General features: G+C 38.5%; 4 protein-coding genes across 4 annotated transcripts; 3 read left to right on the top strand and 1 right to left on the bottom strand.

Moving 5' to 3' along the window:
- The first annotated feature begins 820 nt into the window (after positions 1–820).
- LOC141770207 (transmembrane protein 233-like) lies at positions 821–2,979 on the top strand. Its single transcript, XM_074639847.1, has 3 exons — positions 821–1,083; positions 2,623–2,757; positions 2,844–2,979. The coding sequence occupies exons 1-3, from the start codon at positions 925–927 to the stop codon at positions 2,853–2,855; spliced, it is 306 nt and encodes a 101-aa protein (XP_074495948.1). The 5' UTR covers positions 821–924; the 3' UTR covers positions 2,856–2,979.
- Positions 2,980–6,462: 3,483 nt separating this feature from the next.
- prkab1b (protein kinase, AMP-activated, beta 1 non-catalytic subunit, b) lies at positions 6,463–12,356 on the top strand. The gene is made up of 8 exons (XM_074638740.1): positions 6,463–6,814; positions 7,796–7,953; positions 9,032–9,201; positions 9,287–9,380; positions 9,521–9,635; positions 10,507–10,640; positions 10,745–10,813; positions 12,090–12,356. The coding sequence occupies exons 2-8, from the start codon at positions 7,816–7,818 to the stop codon at positions 12,165–12,167; spliced, it is 798 nt and encodes a 265-aa protein (XP_074494841.1). The 5' UTR covers positions 6,463–6,814; positions 7,796–7,815; the 3' UTR covers positions 12,168–12,356.
- A 1,061-nt stretch (positions 12,357–13,417) lies between these two features.
- Positions 13,418–15,834, bottom strand: LOC141769548 (phospholipase A2, minor isoenzyme-like). The gene is made up of 4 exons (XM_074638741.1): positions 15,707–15,834; positions 15,361–15,517; positions 15,144–15,271; positions 13,418–13,701 (listed from the first exon to the last, which is right to left on the bottom strand). Exons 1-4 carry the CDS (start codon positions 15,744–15,746, stop codon positions 13,577–13,579), a joined length of 450 nt encoding a protein of 149 aa, XP_074494842.1. The 5' UTR covers positions 15,747–15,834; the 3' UTR covers positions 13,418–13,576.
- Positions 15,835–16,625: 791 nt separating this feature from the next.
- Positions 16,626–18,528, top strand: pla2g1b (phospholipase A2, group IB (pancreas)). Its single transcript, XM_074638739.1, has 3 exons — positions 16,626–17,260; positions 17,496–17,629; positions 18,379–18,528. Exons 1-3 carry the CDS (start codon positions 17,079–17,081, stop codon positions 18,495–18,497), a joined length of 435 nt encoding a protein of 144 aa, XP_074494840.1. The 5' UTR covers positions 16,626–17,078; the 3' UTR covers positions 18,498–18,528.
- Positions 18,529–18,531: the final 3 nt, after the last annotated feature.

Genomic DNA, 18,531 nt, shown 5'->3' with positions numbered 1-18,531 from the left:
CGTGTTAATGCAAATCTTTTTTAACTGATTTCTTTAACGCATTAACGCAACTTGCGATTTTTCGGTTGTAGGGGGCTCAGTTATAAAACTAGAGTGAAGATACTGGTCTCATATGAAACTAGAAAACCTCAGAAATCAATGGTACCCAAACCTGCGCACAATTTTGGCGAGGAAAAACTGGCATGGCCATTTTCAAAGCGGTCCCTTGACCTCTGACCTCAAGATATGTGAATGAAAATGGGTTCTATGGGTACCCACAAGTTTCCCTTTACAGACATGCCCACTTTATGATAATCACATGCAGTTTGGGGCAAGTCATAGTCAAGTCAGCACACTGACATACTGACAGCTGTTGTTGCCTGTTGGGCTTGAGTTTGCCATGTTATGATTTGAGCATATTTTTTACCCTAAATGCAGTACCTGTGAGGGTTTCTGGATAATATTTGTCATTGTTTTGAGTTATTAATCGATTTCCAATAATACATATATATATGTATTTGCATAAAGCAAGCATATTTGTCCACTCCCATGTTTATAAGAGAATTAAATACTTGACAAATCTCCCTTTGAGGTACATTTTGAACAGATAAAAAAAGGTGTGATTAATTTGCGATTAATCACAATTAAATATTTGAATCGATTGACAGCCCAGCTATATATTTTATACTAAATTGCTATATACTTTCTAAGTTATAAAAAAACACAGTAAAATGCTTTCCATCTTTCATTTTCCCCCCCTTTTCCTGACACTGTTTCTAAGTAACAGCAGCATTCACTCTTCAGCAGCCTCTCATTCCCTCTTCCATCATCACTGCTCCACTGCCTTCCCTCCCAGTTGCCTCCTCCACCTCCACCCTCCCAGTGTCTCAGCCCTGTGCCTCGCCTCTCTGCTTTTTACTGTCTTGGGGGGGACAGCAGCCAGTCATGAACACCAAGTCCTCGCTGGACGGGAGCGCTGACCACCTGAAATCCGGGGAGGCTCAGGAGATCCCCCCTCTGAGGAACTATCTCTGCCTCACCATGTTCACCTGTTTCTGTCCTGCATGGCCCATCAACATTGTGGCGCTGGTTTTCTCTGTGCTGGTGAGTAATGCAACGCCGAGGGTCCTATTTATGAATAGTTACAGCATAACATACTGTTAGTGATGTTTTTATGAGGCTCAGTTATCTGCAGGCATCAATATGTGTCATGTCATTATAGAGAAGAGAGTAATAGTGGTGGGAATAAACACCAAGGAGGACATTATGGGATGATGGTTACCAGTAGTGGAATGTAACTAAGTAAATTTACTCAATTACTTAGGTACAATTTTGAGGTATTTGTACTTTACTTGAGTATCTCCATTTTATTAACTTTATACCTCTACTCCACTACATCTCAGAGGGAAATATTTGACACTTATAGTTACTTTTTATATTAAAAAAAAACATATATGATGCAGTACTTTACTATTAATCTACACAGTAGTATACAAAGTATCTAAAATTGGCTCCACATTGGTGAACTACAACATTAAAATGTATTAATTTGTGACAAAAACAGAATAATATAATATTCTATTATAATATAAAACTGTGATATGAGCCATTTTGCATAGTGAATACTTTTACTTTTGAGACTTTAAGTATATTTTGCTCATGATACTTAAATACTTTTACTTAAGTGACATTTTGAATGCAGGACTTTTACTTGTAATGGATTATTTTTACACTTGTATTTCTACTTTTACTTAAGTAAAAGATCTGAGTGCTTCTTCTACCACTAATGGTTACTACATGTCAGGATGTATTGTACATTAACACTTAATTGCCATTAATGTGGCTTGTCTGTCTATTGATCAAGCAGTAAACACATTATGTATTACTAAAAATGACTTCCTAGTTGCACTTAATCTGATGAGATACAGAAATAGCCTCTCCACTTCTGTCCATTTACAGTAATTAACAAATACTTTTACTGATGGGTGCTCAGATCAAATGTACTTCCAGTTTATGGACTATCCAAGTTTAAGTGTCAGATAGGAGCAACACATTTATGTCTGTCTCAAGTCTTTGAGCCTGTCTGAGGGGAGACAGGGAGAGTTGTGTTGAGTCGACGTGCCAACAGCAGCTGTTGCATCGTTGTAGCTGTGAGTAACAGGATGAGGCACAGCGATCCACTGTTTCTCATCGCTAATGACATTGGCGTCCATACAAATATGAATTAGGGATAACAAGAAAGGCAGGTGCAGGGAGAGAACCAGGCTTAATTTAGGTATCAAATGAACAAATAAATAAATAAAGAAAGAATGACTCTTGTCACCCCTGTAACTCTTTCTCACACAAAAACAATTTTCTTTATTTATATTATAAGAAATACAGTTATTTATGAAAATAAAAATCGTAACTTTGTCTTAAAACCATTGTGATGTCTGATGTGTGTTGCGGTTTACGAGGCTAGGGTTTTGGAGGGCTCCAATTCTGAATTTCCCCTATAGGGCACCAAAAGTGCTAGTGCCGGCCCTGTGTTCAGCACAGATTCCCATGAAAGACATGCGGCTATACTGCCTTATTGACACTGAAGGTGTTTCTTATACATGCCTGTCCAAAGAACCTTGAATTTCCCTTTCACTCACCCTACAGGCCCAAAGGAGCTACGACGAAGAGGACTACGACGGCTCCAAGCAGCTGGGTCGTAAAGCACTCCACCTGGGGATTGTCTCTTTCGTCATTGGCCTTGTGATCATCACTGCGAGCACCGTCGTGCACTTTACCACGGTATGAATGCAGCAGATTTATATATGCTTCCAAAAATGAACAGAAAGGATAGAGAGATTTCAAGTCTCTTTTTATTCCTCCCCCAGCATGTGGTGTGACCTCTTGAGGAGGAAGAGGAGGTGGAAGTGGAGAAGAGGTGATGGAGAGATCAGCTCCACAGGATGCAAAGCAGCTCCGCTTGGCTTCAGTGATCAACGGCTCCGGAGGTTTTGCAAGAGCTGGCAGAGTCTCACTGTGCTGCTGAATACATCTTTGTTTCAGCTGTTGTGTAAATGATATTGCAATGAAACTTCTTACAGTTTTTTTAATTGCAAAGTGAAAGGAATGACGCATCCTACCAGTACTCCCACTGAGGACACATGAGGCTTTTCTGTAACTAAAGACCTATGGTTTTACTTTTCCATTATATCTTATTGTTTACTGTAACTGAATGATTACTGGAAAATGTATCTAATGTTGGCATGTTGAAATATTGCTCTGCTTTAAGTTGTGGGCATAAAAATGCAAAATAAAAAGTCTGGTAAACAAACCAAAACTGCAAATAACATATGATTTAAAAGGAGTTTAATTTGAAAGTTACCTATTAAATAATCATATTTCCTGAGATTAAATAAAAACTAGTTCAGAAATGCAGATTTCCTAACTTGAGATGACCAAAATGTATATTTCTAACAATGACACAATCCATATTTCTGAAGGCATCAATGCAATATAATAACAGAGACAATGAATAGAATGATACAGCAACAATATGGTAAAATACTGCCCAATAGTAGTGGACCAACTGGCCTCAGTTCACACCCAGCTTTGACACCTGTTGTATTTTAATGAGTCTGAGGGATTGTGTGCTCTGATATGTAATATTAACACTGTTACAAGGCTAAAAATAAGAGCATATAATCTTCATGCTGCATGTGCAGTGATCCAACAAACTAATTACAGAGGAAATACAAGTTTAATCACCAACATATCAAGATTGAGGCCGGCACGGCACTCCTTCTGTGTGGAGTTTGCATGTTCTACCCGTGTTAGCGTGGGTTTTCTCCGGGTTCTCAGGTTTCCTCCCACAGTCCAAAGACATGCAGGTTAATTGTGGACTCTAAAATTGCCCATAGGTGTGAATGTGAGTGTGAATGGTTGTCTGTCTCTATGTGTCAGCCCCGTGATAGTCTGGCGCCCTGTCCAGGGTGTAACCCGCCTTCGCCCAATGTCAGCTGGGATCGGCTCCGGCGACCCTGAATAGGATAAGCGGTTACACATAATGGATGGATATCAAGATGGAGGGTTTGGAAGCATTTTCACTAAAAGTGTCTGATCCACATTTTCCTCTGTTTTTGTTGAAAACAGTTCTGTGATCTGTGCTCAGCAAAAGGCAGATCATAAATGGATGGCACCAGAACACTTTTGCCCAAAGAATCAACTAAAAAATCAACTTTTGTGGTTGTACTGTCAGACTGCAGCCATGTATCTTGGACACTCATGTGACGGAAGGAGCGGACTCGTCGCCTGATCACCACCTGCTGCTAGTGAGCTGGACGAGACGACAGGGAAAGCTGCTGGAAAGCCCCAAAAAATGCAGTGAGGATAAAGTGAAAATGTCAAGCGGAGGACCCTATACCTGCCAAATCATCAACTCTTACCCAATGAACTTTTCATACATTTTGAGGGAGGGCTGGTATAAAGAATCTGAGTTCAAAGCCTTCTTTGCTGAGGAGGCTGCTTGGAGTGATGTGTCAGAACGTCACCACGGCAACTCAAGAACTTGTGGCTGAAGAAGGAAGTCTCTCTTTCAAACCCACAGACAACCGAAGCATGGGAGAACTTTGGAGAACTGCTGACCTTCACTGAGGACAGAGATGACGAGAAAACACCTGAAGGAACTACTGACCCATTCAGTGGTAGGACATAAGGCAGGGCCGGTTTAAGGCAGAAGCCATATAGTCAATCGCCTAAGGCGCCACCTTCTGGGGGGTGCTGGGTGCTGGAGCTCTACTATCCAACCCCGAGAGGAGCACCAGGGTGACCTTTCCTAACACTGAAATACTGCTGACTCTCTGTTTTGATTATGAGTGTGTACAGTTACAGGCTTTAGACATGTGAATCACATCATGAAACAGGATAGCCGTGAGAACGCCTCGGACAAATCAGCGCGATATGGCAACAAGGACACTCACCCGCTGAGCAGCAGAAATCTAGCTGTCTGCTTTTACAGGCCTCTCACTGTAAGCCATAATACAAGAACACATTTAAATAAATCACACATCTATGAGCCAAAATAATGTTAAAATGTATATTCAGACCTTTTTCATTTAAAGGGTATATTTAAAATATATATATATATATAATATATATAAATATTTAGCATTTTAAAATGATTCTGCACACCTTTTACTCTCCCACAATCCAGCCCGACTAAAATCCCTTCAGATTTTTTCCATATTGTATTTTTATACACCCACAAAGTAAGCATTTGATCAGGCCTAAAGATGTCATATTATCCAGTAATGTACATGGAAAATAATCTGACGGTTGATCTGCACACATATGAGGCAGCGGCGGGCCGATCCATCCACTGTACGGGGCCAGGAATGAAGACTGGAGTTGATAAACAGTAGCAGACACCGTTTTAGCTAACTAACATATAGTCATGAACCCTGACCCCATGACGACACACGTTGACTACCAGCACTTTCATTTGCATGATGAGGCAGAAATGCATAAAGAAATGTAAAAAGAAATGTGTAAAGACAAAGAAAAGAATGCAGAAATAAATAAGTTTGGGGAAATAAATAAGGGGTGAAATGCAAAGGGAAAATAAATAAATAAATAAATACACACATTTGAAAATAAATGTAAAAATAAATGTAAAAATAAATGAATAAATAAATAAATACAACATAAATGCAAAAAATAAGTAAATCCATTTAAAAATCAATCAAATTAATACATAAATAAAACAATAAAAGGGAAAATTAAACAGATGAGTAAATAAGGGGAATAAGGGAATTAAGACAAAGATAAATAAATTAAGAAGCAAATTAAAACAGACATATCAATTTATGTCACATTTTATCAATTAATTAATGACTACATTTATTTGTAATTTTTTTAAATATTTAACATATATATATTTATATTAATTATATATATATATATTATTTATATATTTAAATGTAATATTATATATATATACATATTACATTTAAATATATAATATACTGTATATATATATATATATATATATTTATATAATTTATATATATATACAATATATATATATATATAATACATTTAATGACACATTTATTTATACATTTAATCATTTATTTATTCATTAATTTATTTATTTATGATTTTGTCAGGTTCTGTCCTCCATATCTACTATAATTATTACCTTTTATCTCTGTCATACAGAAATATAAATTAATTACTGATATAATTATCCTTATCAAACTATAAATTTGTTTTCAATCCAGAATACCAATTCATTACTTATAATATAACTTAATCACAATACCAATTCATTACTTACATATTTAACTTAATCATATTGACTAGTTGTCTTATTTGATGATAAAAAAAACTCATATTTCTGTTTTTGAAATAATGTTTTTTTTACTTCTAAATCATCTGCTGTCTTTACCCTGAACTAGTTGGCGACAATCGGGTTAAACTTTAACTGCGCTTGAGGACAGGAGGCGGAAGAGGTGTGTTTTATTCACACTGACACACATCGAGGTTTCCACTAAAGAGCGAAAACACACAAAGCCCAGCTGAGCTCAGAAAATCAGAAGAAGAGCTTTAGAGGTAAAAACGGGGGAAAGAAAGAAAGAAAGAGCGCAAACTTAAACACAAAGTAAGTGCTCATCTGTTGCGGGACTTCTCCTGTTCTCAGTCTGAGAGGAAAACTGCTGCAGTTCAGAGACGGAAACAACAACAGCAGCGAGACGAGCAGCAGACCTTTCTACAGCCAGAGACCTGAAACAGATGCACATGAGACCAGAGAGCTGCGTTTCATAACACTGCATCCAATCACACCTCATCTGGCACCATTCAGGTGGGTATTTGCATTCTGCTGGTTATGGGAGATGAAATGAACCTAGGAACAATCACAAGCGAAATATGCTAATGTTTGACCCCTGCTGGTCATCCAGTGACCCCTGTGGGGCTCCTGGTGGTACAAATTGTAGAGCAAGGGTGCCCAAACTTTTCCCTTGAAGGCCCAAAACTGGAGCTCAATGGAGGGTAACCGGGCCAAAATTAAACACCTATTGTATTGTATTGTATTGTATTGTATTGTATTATTAAGATGTAAAATGGTACTAGGATCCCAAGTTCCCTTAATTGAATATGTTTTACATAGTTAGCCCCTCAAAACCGACCTGCTGCATACAATTGGGCCCCTTTAATGCTATTTATGCATTTCCAAGACTGTTTAGGAACCCAGTATGTAGAAATATTAAAATATACTATTTTTAGAATAGGCAAAAATAACACATGTATACTGCATTCAAAGAACTGAATGATTTCCCCAAAACTGCATAGGATTATTATAATGTAGGCATGTCTGTAAAGGGGAGGCTCGTGGGTACCCATAGAACCCATTTTCATTCACATGTCTTGAGATCAGAGGTCAAGGGACACCTTGACAAATGGCCATGCCAGTTTTTCCCCTCCAACATTTAGCCCAACTTTAGAGTGTTAGCCTCCTTCCTGACAAGCTAGTATGACATGATATGGTACTAATGGAGTCCTTAGGTTTTCTAATTTCATATGATGCCACTCTCTTCTAACCATAAACCTGAGCCTGGTACGACCTCCAAAAGACGGTAAAGTCGGTTGGGTCTTTTAATAAAAAAGAAGAATTTGCTAACATCTGGCGGGCCAAATCAAACCTGATATTATATCTCAATATAAGGAAAACCTGTCTGCCATGGTGGCAGGTGACCTGATATTTGTACCTGCCACAGCCAACATTTACCCTGTTATTTGTCAAGTGGCAGGTGCTAATTTCATTCCCTGGATGTGTGTCTTGCAGTGTTTGATGCCACCAGCAGGATGGGGAACAGTAGCAGCGACCGGTCTGGTGGGGGTCAGGGTGAGAGGTCATACAGAGATGGACAACAAGGAGGGAAAGAGGCCCGTCCCAACATCCTGATGGACAGCACGGATGACGCAGACGCAGAAGACACAAAGGTAGAATACGTTTATCAAACCAGATATAATAACTTACAAACCCCATATTTTTGACTGTCCCATTACATTGAACTTGTGTTCTGCGTGTTTTTTTGCACATTAATTATAAATTGCGTATCATTAATATCATTTTAAGTACGTTTTTAGGTTGATTTTCATGAGATATGTTGAATATTTAATCCCCTTACCGTTCCGACTTCTTTTTTCTTTTTAGAGGGGTCAGGGTGGGGTTCAGGGGCAGATAAATATTCAACAGTAGATGTCACGTAAAAGTGGTGTACATCTTCTGAAAGCTGGGAACCTGAAGATTAATTTGAGGTGCAGCACTGTGTGTAAATAGTGAAAGTGTATAAAGGCTTAGAACATGATGATATAAATTTGTGATGGTCATTCCCATGCTCTGTTATGTCTCATAAATTGTTGCAGCAATTTTTGGGGTTGGTATCTTTTGTCACAAAGATTTGGTGCTAAATTTAACCTTTTTTTTTTTTTACTATTGAGAATTGATAAAAATGATCAATAATCCCTCCAAAATACCACATTAAGACACCAAGACCTTGACATCATGAATACAGTTGAGCTCATTGGATCCACAAGAGTCTCAGCTTTACAGTGATACCCAATTTATGCAATTCCAAGACTATTTAGGGACCCCAGTATGCGGAAATATTTAAACACATAATTTTAGTAAAGACGAAAATAAAACATTTGTATTGCATGCAAGAAACTGCATGTGATTATCATAATATGTCTGTAAAGGAGAGACTTGTGGGCATCCATTGAACCCATTTTCATTCACATATCTTGAGATCTGACTTACCTAAAACTCCGGACAGAAACCAAATATGAAATTGTCCAAAAAGCTTATATGTTAGGTCTGTTCTCATTTATGAGAAACGAAAATCAAAGTTTGCCAGAAAACACGCTGTTTTTCAGAAGCATAGAAACGAACAAAACCAGCCGACTCCGTCCTCAGCTCCCTCTCAGCTGTCAGGAAGTGTTGTGTTGTGGAGCAGAGGCTGAGGCTGAAGGCGCTCTTATTAACATGGATACAATAAATTGATATCATGCTGTCCAGGCTCCACAGGAAATACAGGAATTTTTGGCCTGGCAGCAGGACCTGGAGAGTGATAGCAAAAGTCCAACGCAGGCCAGACCCACGATGTTCAGGTGGCCGGGGGCCGCCAAAGAAGTCTTTGTGTCCGGCTCTTTTAACAACTGGGCCACCAAGATCCCGCTCAACAAAAGGTAGTTTGACTCAATGCTTCACAAGACTCCTGGATCTGTACGCACTGATGGAAATGTAACAACGTGATTGTCTTTTTAAAACCAGTCAGAAAAACTTTGCGGCTATTGTGGAGCTGCCAGAGGGGGAGCACCAGTACAAGTTCTGTGTAGACGGTCAGTGGACTTTGGATCCTAATGGGGTGAGTAAGTTTTAGAGGTCACCCACCTTTTTATATAACATGAAATAATACATCACCAATGTACTTGTATTTTTCCATGTTGGTACAAATGCTTACTCAACAAGTGTCGGTATCAAATTTCTGTTTACACTCTCTCCCAGGCTGTGACGACGTCTAAAACTGGCACAGTTAATAATGTCATCCAGGTGAGTAGGACTGACTTTGAAGTCTTTGACGCCCTCAGGATCGACTCTGAGGAAACTGCAGACATGTCAGGTACTGGCATCCATATTATTCATTAATAACTGCTTTCAGACCGGCCAGATATTATTAAAAGTGTTTTCATCTGCTTTAGATATTAGAATGTTGGCCTATATAAGAACAAATGACTAGTGTGACACTTAATCCGGTGTCGTAAAGCCAATGCATATAGTAAAGTTAAGTTATTATTTATTTATTTTTTATTTATTTATTTGAACATACATAAAACTGCACAAAATCCAGTCAATGAAAAAAAAAAATAATAACAGAAAAAGGAAGAAAGATCTAAACTAACATAATTTAAAAAATACAACAAAAGTTAAACAACAACAAGAGGCACACAAAATGTGTGGAAAAACCTAACCAAACAGTGGAAAACAATCCAATTAAACCAATGAAATACATACAAAAACAGTACAGAAAAAAAGAAAATATATCTAAACATATGAAAAGATAATTAGACATCATTAATTAAATGTGATGATAATTTCCTTTTAAAATGTTCTAAGGATAACGAGCTCTTGATGACGTGTATTTTGGTGTTCCATATTTGTACACCACGATATCTGAGGGAGTACTGGCCATGTTTTGTTTTATAAAAAGGCAGGTGAAGATGATTAACCTGTCTAGTATTGTGTGAAGGAATTAGATTTAAAGAAGTTGCTAAATGATGATGATAAAGAAGAAGGCAAGAACATATATATATATATATATAAACACACATATCTGATGAATATTCATGTCATAAATATTAATTATAAAAAAGGTAACTATAACATTTTTGAACAATGTCTGATTAATTTTCAAATTCATTGTATTAATCAGTGACTTATTCTTTTGATGTGAGGCTGTTTTAAAATAGTGTTGTGTGCTTGTTCTTTCCCAGACTTGTCCAGTTCCCCTCCCGGCCCCTACCTACAGGAAGCATATGTGACCAAGCCAGAGGACAAGATCAAGCATCCTCCTATCTTACCCCCCCACCTGCTACAAGTGCTGCTCAACAAGGACACAGGTATCTCTGTAAGTACCGGCTGCTCGTCTCAACGGTACACAGCACTCTATAGAAACCTGTTACGACAGCGTGCAATTTAGTCCCATTCATACTCTCTCTGAATCCTCATCAGTGTGACCCGACGCTACTTCCAGAGCCCAACCATGTGATGCTCAATCACCTGTACGCCCTCTCCATCAAGGTAACAAATCCTCCTGTAACATATGTGCTTTTTTATTATTATTGTTGTCCCTCGCAGGACAGGAAATCAGGGGGAAATTATTGTGTCAGACAAAATATCTTGGACAACATCAAATGGATTTTGATCAAACTGTCGGGACATATATACATGGCATTGGTTACTGTATAGGGACATACACATTATGGGCCCTGTTCGATAAATATCACTGGTTGTGGAGTTTATAATCGCTGTGGTGTATCGGTAAGAATACATGAGAAAGGTTTCTTGTTCTTTACTAGATGGCTGTGCAGGTTTACACTTGAATGAGTGTACAGTATGTGGTTTATCTTAACTGATGCACATAATCTCTTATACAGCCAGCAAGACAACCTTCATCCCACACATATGCATTGAACTCACTGCATTGAACTAGCAGACCAGACCACAAAGGCTAAATGAGCCAATATCCCACTTAACCACTCCACGTAGCTGATTGGCTCCTGACGTGCTGGTTCACATGCTGTCCAATGTAGTGAAGGGGCCTGAACTCCAAGTGAACTGCAAACCTTCTTAACAGGCCCTATATAAACGATCTATAGCTCCTGGTTCAAAGTGCATGGCGCAAGTACATTCAGGGTTGCGTCTGCATAATCTGGGCGCAAAGTAAGGCACAAGGGGCAAGGTTTTTTTTATTTAATCTCTTAATTAATCGTAGGTGTGTTTTGGGCGTAGCAGGAATTAAACCAATCAGAGTATCATCTCCCATTCCCTTTAAAAGCCAGGTGCGCCTGCACTGGGCGCATTGCTATTTGAAAGGTGGATTCGGCAAATTGGAGAAGCGAGTGGTTTCCTTCTAGGGAAACAAATCTGCTCGTGCGCGACGTGAAAGAGCGCGAGCAGATGTATGTGGTGCTTGGCCAGTGGACACTCTTTTTCCGCCGTCTCCTAATCCTCTGTCCCATCAACAACTCCATTTGACTGCATATGAGCAAATGCACTTATAACCTATTTAACCGATGCAGGCGGCACGGAGGGGCAAAATTTGCTCAGCCGTTGCCATGTTGAGAGCAATAGAAATGCTCCCAATCTCGCATTTAGCACCTTTAATATTTAATGACTTTCACTTGTTTTCTGTGGTAAAGCACACTTTTTTTTCACTTCTTTCTATTATTATGCACAATGCTTCTTTTTTTATTGCCAAAAAACACAATTTTCCATTTAAATCTGCTTGAACAGTGTGAACTTCAGCTATAAATCTAATTTGTATCCAAATACTGTTCTTGTCATTGTCTTTTAGGATGGAGTGATGGTCCTCAGTGCAACGCACCGATACAAAAAGAAGTATGTGACCACGCTTCTCTACAAACCAATATAATCCACAGAGCCATGACCCAGCCTCTTATTTTGAAACGCTAATAATTCCTCTGTTGTTGTACACAGCTGCCTTCGAATTGTTTTGTTAAAACTGCACCTAAATATCTTCCTGATATCATTCAAAACATTTGTTAAATATCTTTTTACCGTCCTGTAATTTTATAATCTAATAAAATATTGTAAAGTTAAACTTGCTGCAATGTTTGTCAATTTATGATCCAACGATGGTTACAACCTAAAGCTTCCTTACTTATGATAAAGTCAGTATCAACCAAAAACTCCAGGAGACATGAGAACAACAGGTGAATGTTTTTGATATTTTCATTTTAACTTCACTTGACCCAGATGTGTCAATAGAGTTTTAGTTGATAGAGCGACCAAACTTGATGCGTAAGTGGAAAGTTGCCAAAGCCTCAAGTGTTGCTTTACATATTTAAAGCTGCAGTAGGCAGAATATTTTTGGCATCATTCGTCAAAAATTCCATAATAACCTTTCAGCATATTGTAATTCAAGTGTTCTGAGAGAAAGCTAGATTTTGCACCTCCTCATGGCTCTGTTTTCAGGCTTTAGAAAATCTGGCCCGGGACGGAAGACTTTGGCCAATCACAGGTCATTTCAGAGAGAGAGTGTTCCTATTGGCTGTTCATTCAACGAAGGTAGCTGTCAATCAATCGCAAACTCCGATCAAACGGTCAAACTAGGCAACGCTTATCAAATATGAATCAATATTCTGTTACTGTAATGCCTATTTCTCGCTTTTCAGAAACATCTTGTAGTGTTCTGTTTAGCTGTAAAATGAGAAAGTTTGCTCCGGCTGGTGGGCGGTGCTTGGTATTTCCTCAACTGATCTCCACATGGCCACAAAAACTTTCTCATTTCACAGCTAAACAGTACACTACAAGATGTTTCTGAAAACATTTGAGGCGAGAAATAGACATTACAGTAACAGAATATTGATTCATATTTGGTTGATGATTTTTTTCAGATGACCTGTCTCATGCACTACTATCAGGATATAGTGACCGTTTCATAAAAATAAAGTTTTTTAATCATATTTGCTCCAATTCTACCCACTGCTGCTTCAAATGGTCTGATCTAAATGATCTGAAATTTTAAGAAACTGATGGAAAAATACAAAAGTGTAATGGTGCGATAAGCACAGCTGCAACCTACAAGCTCTCCAAACGTGAGCAAACAGACACGAGAACACGCAGAGGTTGAAATTCAACTGATGGTCTTCACACTGAGGATCTCGCTTGTCTATTTTATTTCAAACTGATGCCTTTGTACAAAATCAAACTCCTTTTACAGACGATTTTGTGTAGAAAATTATAAAGAAATTAAAATTTAAAAAGAAATATGTTAGAAATCCAACATTCTCTTGTATGTTTTTTTATGGGTTGTGTAACTCAGTTGACACAGTGGACTTTGGGATCCAGGTTCTTGTTTTCAGGGTTGTATGTGGCCTGAGCGAAGCAGTGAGCCGCCGCCCGATCGCACTCGCACACGGCAGCCTGGCACTTTCCGTTGGTGGCTGCGGAGTTGAGTCAGGAAATTGACAGATAGCTGCTCAATAATAACAACATGTGCAACTCACTCACTCACTCACTCACACACATATTATCACTAAGTGTCAGTGTGACAGTGCTCTGCAGTACTAGGAGAGCATTTGTTTGTACTGTAGGTACTCCTGGGAATCAAACCTCAATTCCCGGTTGTGTAATACCTATATATAGCTGTTTAAATACAGTGGTTGTATATACAGTACCTATACACAGATGAAGCCTTGTGTAATTTTCTCTGTTTGCAGTAAAGCTACAGTCTGCTATTCACTGAATACTGCCAATGCTGTACTTTTAACTAGCTGAAGAAATCCATACAAAAACTGGATTTAAAAAAACTCAAATATTTTTGTTTAATTCTTACGACGAAGTATTCGGGCCACATTGAGGAAAAAAAAAAAAAATGATATTTTGAGAATAAAGTTATAATATTACGAGAATAAAGTCATAAGTTTACGAGAAAAAAAGTCGTATTATGAGAAAAAGTCGTAGTATTCTGAGAATAAAGTCATAATATTATAAAGTAGTAATGTTATTTTAGAGGGGAAATAGAGCAGCCTGTGTGAAAATGAGGAACGTGGAGCATCTTGTGAAGTTATACTTTAGTATAGGTTTCACAAATACTTTTGGCACATCAGCACCACATTAATAATAATAATAATAATAATAATAACTTGGATTTATATAGCGCCTTTCAAGAAACCCAAGGACGCTTTAACATAGGCATAAATAAACACAACAAAAGGAACATAACAGTAGCTAGAGGCCATAGGCTTATTATATAAGTGTCAGGACCTTGAAAAGATTGTGCAAGAAACTGCGTTTATTCTGAAGAAAGAAACACACGACTTTTGTTTTCTCGTAAAGTTATTACTTTATTCCCGTAATATTACGACTTTATTCTTGAAATCTCCGATTCCCCCCCCTCAATGTGGCCCTAATACTCCGTCGTAAATTCTCAACGGTGTCATTGTAGAATTAAGGGCTGGGCAATACATCGATATTATATATATCGATATTGTGATATGAGACTGGATATCATCTTAGATAGATATCGTAATATGGCATGAATGTGGTCTTTTCCTGGTTTTAAAGGCTACATTGCAGTAAATTGATGTAATTTTCTGAACTTACCAGACTGTTCTAGCTGTTCTATTATTTGTCTTTAACTACTTAGTCATTATATCCACATTACTGATGATTATTTATCAAAAATCTCATTGTGTAAATATTTTGTGAAGGCATCAATAGTCAACCATACAATATAGTCGCAATATTGATATAGAGGTATTTGGTCAAAAATATCGTGATATTTAATTTTCTCCATATTGCCCAGCACTAGTAGAATTTCACCATTGAAAATATGTCAAATTTGATGTCTAAATGAGTGCGTTTAGTGGGGTCACATTCTTACCTGAGCAGGTCACTTGTTGATTTGAACAGGTGTAATCATAAACAAGAACATAGGGAAGGTCAAGGACAGCCGTGCATCCGGGAGCCGTTCTGCTCGCTTTATAGCAATCATCATGAACTTTGCAGCACCTGAGAATACAGGAGGAGACCCCTGAGTTACTTTTCATTCTTAAAATAACTACTGGAAAAACAAACATTGGCCAATGACTGCTTCCTACGCGTCCGATTCGTCCACCGGGCTTCCCGTCCCCCCTAAGCCGCACCAGCAGCCGTAATCATTGTACTTTATAGGGCTGACCCCAGGCTGAGGGCAGGAGATCATCCTCCCAAACTGCCACAAGGCCCTGGGCAGCAGGGCGCCGCTGGCCGCACAAGCTGGTAAAGACGTGTGAGACAGACGAATAAGAACACATGATGAATGAATCATGAGAAAAGGAATATCCTTAAAAGAATACACTGATACTGAAGTACCCTGGTAGATTAAAAAAAAACACTAATAGAAATAATATCACAATATTTACAATAAGAGTCATTTTAAGGAGTGTTACATATCGACAGTCTCACCGGTGAGAAGCAGCAGCAGCAGAGGAGCTGTGAGATTCATGGCTGCAGCCAAAAGAACATGTATTTTGGTGCAGCCTGTTTTTATATGACAGGAGGTGAGAGGAAACTAGAGATAAGAGGGAGACGAGAGGGCGGGGGCTTTAAATGAGCGGCTACTCCAAAGTTTCTACTTTATCTCAACGTGTATTTAACACCTTCAATTACAAAGTGTGTACAATTTGCAAATAAAACGTCTGATTTTAAATCCAGGAAAGAGAAGCAGTCAAAAGCCAGAGCAAACAAGAGGACCGACAGCTCACACTTTTGTTCTCACAAGATCACTTTTATTTCACATCTTCATTGAACTGATTCTGTCTTCATCACCTCTAGTGAGCAACCAGGAACAGATGCAGTATATTCCACAACCTCCACCAGTGATTATTTGTGAAGATATGTGAATGAAAATTACTGACATGCCCACTTTATGATAATCACATGCAGTTTTGGTCAAGTCATAGTGAAGTCAGCACACTGACACACTGACAGCTGTTGTTGCATGTTGGGCTGCAGTTTGCCATGTTATGATTTGAGTATATTTTTTATGCTAAATGCAGTACCTGTGAGGGTTTCTGGACAATATTTGTCATTGTTTTGTGTTAATTGATTTACAATAACATTTTGATCATTAATTTGCGATTAGTTGCGATTAAATATATGAATCGATTGACAGCCCTAAATAGAACATATAGTTGATGAAGACCTGTTGAAGTTTGTATTTTTTCACCATATTATTGTACATAAAAAGCTCAGGTTGCAGTTCTAAAGTGATCCCTCTTACAGTAGCTGAAGCTTTCAGGTAAATAATATAAGATATCCACATGAAATTCAACATGACAAGGCGGACAAGGACTCATTTATTCTCCCCTCTGCTGTGTAAATATCCAACACTTGGCAGAGTTCCCACGACTTTCCACTGCACCTGACTCAAGCCCTTTCAAGTGTCTTGTGTTATTACATAAAGAGACAATATATGATACAACATGACAACAATAATGAACCAAATGTGTATGTAAAAAAACATTGTGTGTGCATGTAAATGTGTATATGTTTGTGTAAGTATACTGTTTGTATACGTGTTACACATGTGTATACATACATGTTGCGTAATGTATAGAGTAGGAGATTGGGTGACTCTTGGCAATTGGCCAAAAGAGGACCACTTCTCGAAGTCGGGGGTCAATATAAGGCTTCAGCTTTACTCTCCACACCTCCACCTGCAAGATGCATCCGACTCACTGCCTCCTCATCCTGCTCGTCAGCCTCCCAGCCCGTGAGTACTCAATTGTCTGATTGATCAGCATCAGGGACATTTTGATTTCATGGTGGTTTTGCGATGGTTGCTATAGTTTGTGTCTCCGTTGTGTCTCTCATAGTGCTGTGTAACAGAGCCGTGTGGCAGTTCAGGAGGATGATCCTGTGCACCGTCCCCGACAGCTGGCCGTTAATGGACTACTCTGACTACGGCTGTTACTGTGGGCTTGGAGGCTCTGGCACACCTGTTGATGAGCTTGACAGGTAACACTGTTAATGGTGTTGTTGTTTCCTGCTCTGAAAGTGAAAGTCCCCTAACCCAGTGGTTCTCAACCTTTTTCATGTCAAGGACCCCTAAATTGATACACATTAGGTCACGGACCCCCATTTGATAAGATTTCTCTTCAGGGACCTCCATCTGAAAATATTTTGGTTGTTAGATATGATTAAGACCAGAATTGTAGTTGTCAACTACAGTTGAGCTTTGTGTATGTTGCAGATGCTGTCAGGTCCACGACCAGTGCTACACTGATGCCAAGCAGCACGACGATTGCTGGCCCATCTTTGACAACCCCTACACTGAACTGTACAGCTACAGGTGTGACAAGGCCAGCAAGACCATCACCTGCCTGAGTGAGTGTTCAACGACACTTCCAAACATAAGCAACTCTTAAATATTGAGTTTTTAGTAATGACATAACATTAATTTACGGATTTTCTAACAGAAATTTTTGAAATGATGTTTGTGACGGATTGAGAAAACATAATTTTTCATGCACTGGTCAATTTGAGATTTTGGGCTTTTTTGCTTCCATAACATGTTTTCTTTCAGACTAGTGGATAGAAAACATCCAAAATACACATTTAGGTGTTTAATTTACTACTTTGTCTATTTGTGTCTGTAGATTTCTCCTAAATTCACCAAAAATTAGCATTAGATAATGCCTCATTTGCATATTTAAACATTTCAGAAAACTTGTAATACAAAAATATTTGTGTTAATGTAAGTAATCAACTGGGGAAGTTTCATGGTGATATCTATCAGTTAAATGTTTCACCCCATTTACCTGTAGTGTCTTGCAAAATGTAGTGAATTTTACAATCCATATCTTAAAAGGCTGTTTAAATCTGTTTTAATAATTAATTTAGTTGATAAGAGTATTAAATACTTGACAAATCTCCCTTTAAGGTACATTTGGAACAGATAAGAAATGACTACGCGATTAATCGCGACTAAATATTTTAATCGTTTGACAGCCGTAGTTAAAAGTTTGACCCTAATCACCTGTAATGTCTCCCCTTAGAAATAAAAGTGTGTTGTCTCGTGCCTGTTTTTGTTCTCCCTCACTCGACTGCTGCTCTCCTCTGTCTTTGGCATTTAGATAACAACGATCCCTGTGAGACGTTCATCTGTGAGTGTGACAGGAAAGCAGCCATGTGCTTCGCCAAGGCAGATTACAATGAAGGAAATGAACACCTTCCCAGTGGGCGCTGCAAGTGAGCCGAGGGCATCGGAGAGAAACAAGTGTTTCTTT

This window comes from Sebastes fasciatus, chromosome 6 (assembly GCF_043250625.1).
Source record: "Sebastes fasciatus isolate fSebFas1 chromosome 6, fSebFas1.pri, whole genome shotgun sequence".
Taxonomy (NCBI): domain Eukaryota; kingdom Metazoa; phylum Chordata; class Actinopteri; order Perciformes; family Sebastidae; genus Sebastes; species Sebastes fasciatus.
Note: the sequence above shows the minus strand (reverse complement) of the source record. Positions and strands in the feature narration are given on the sequence as shown.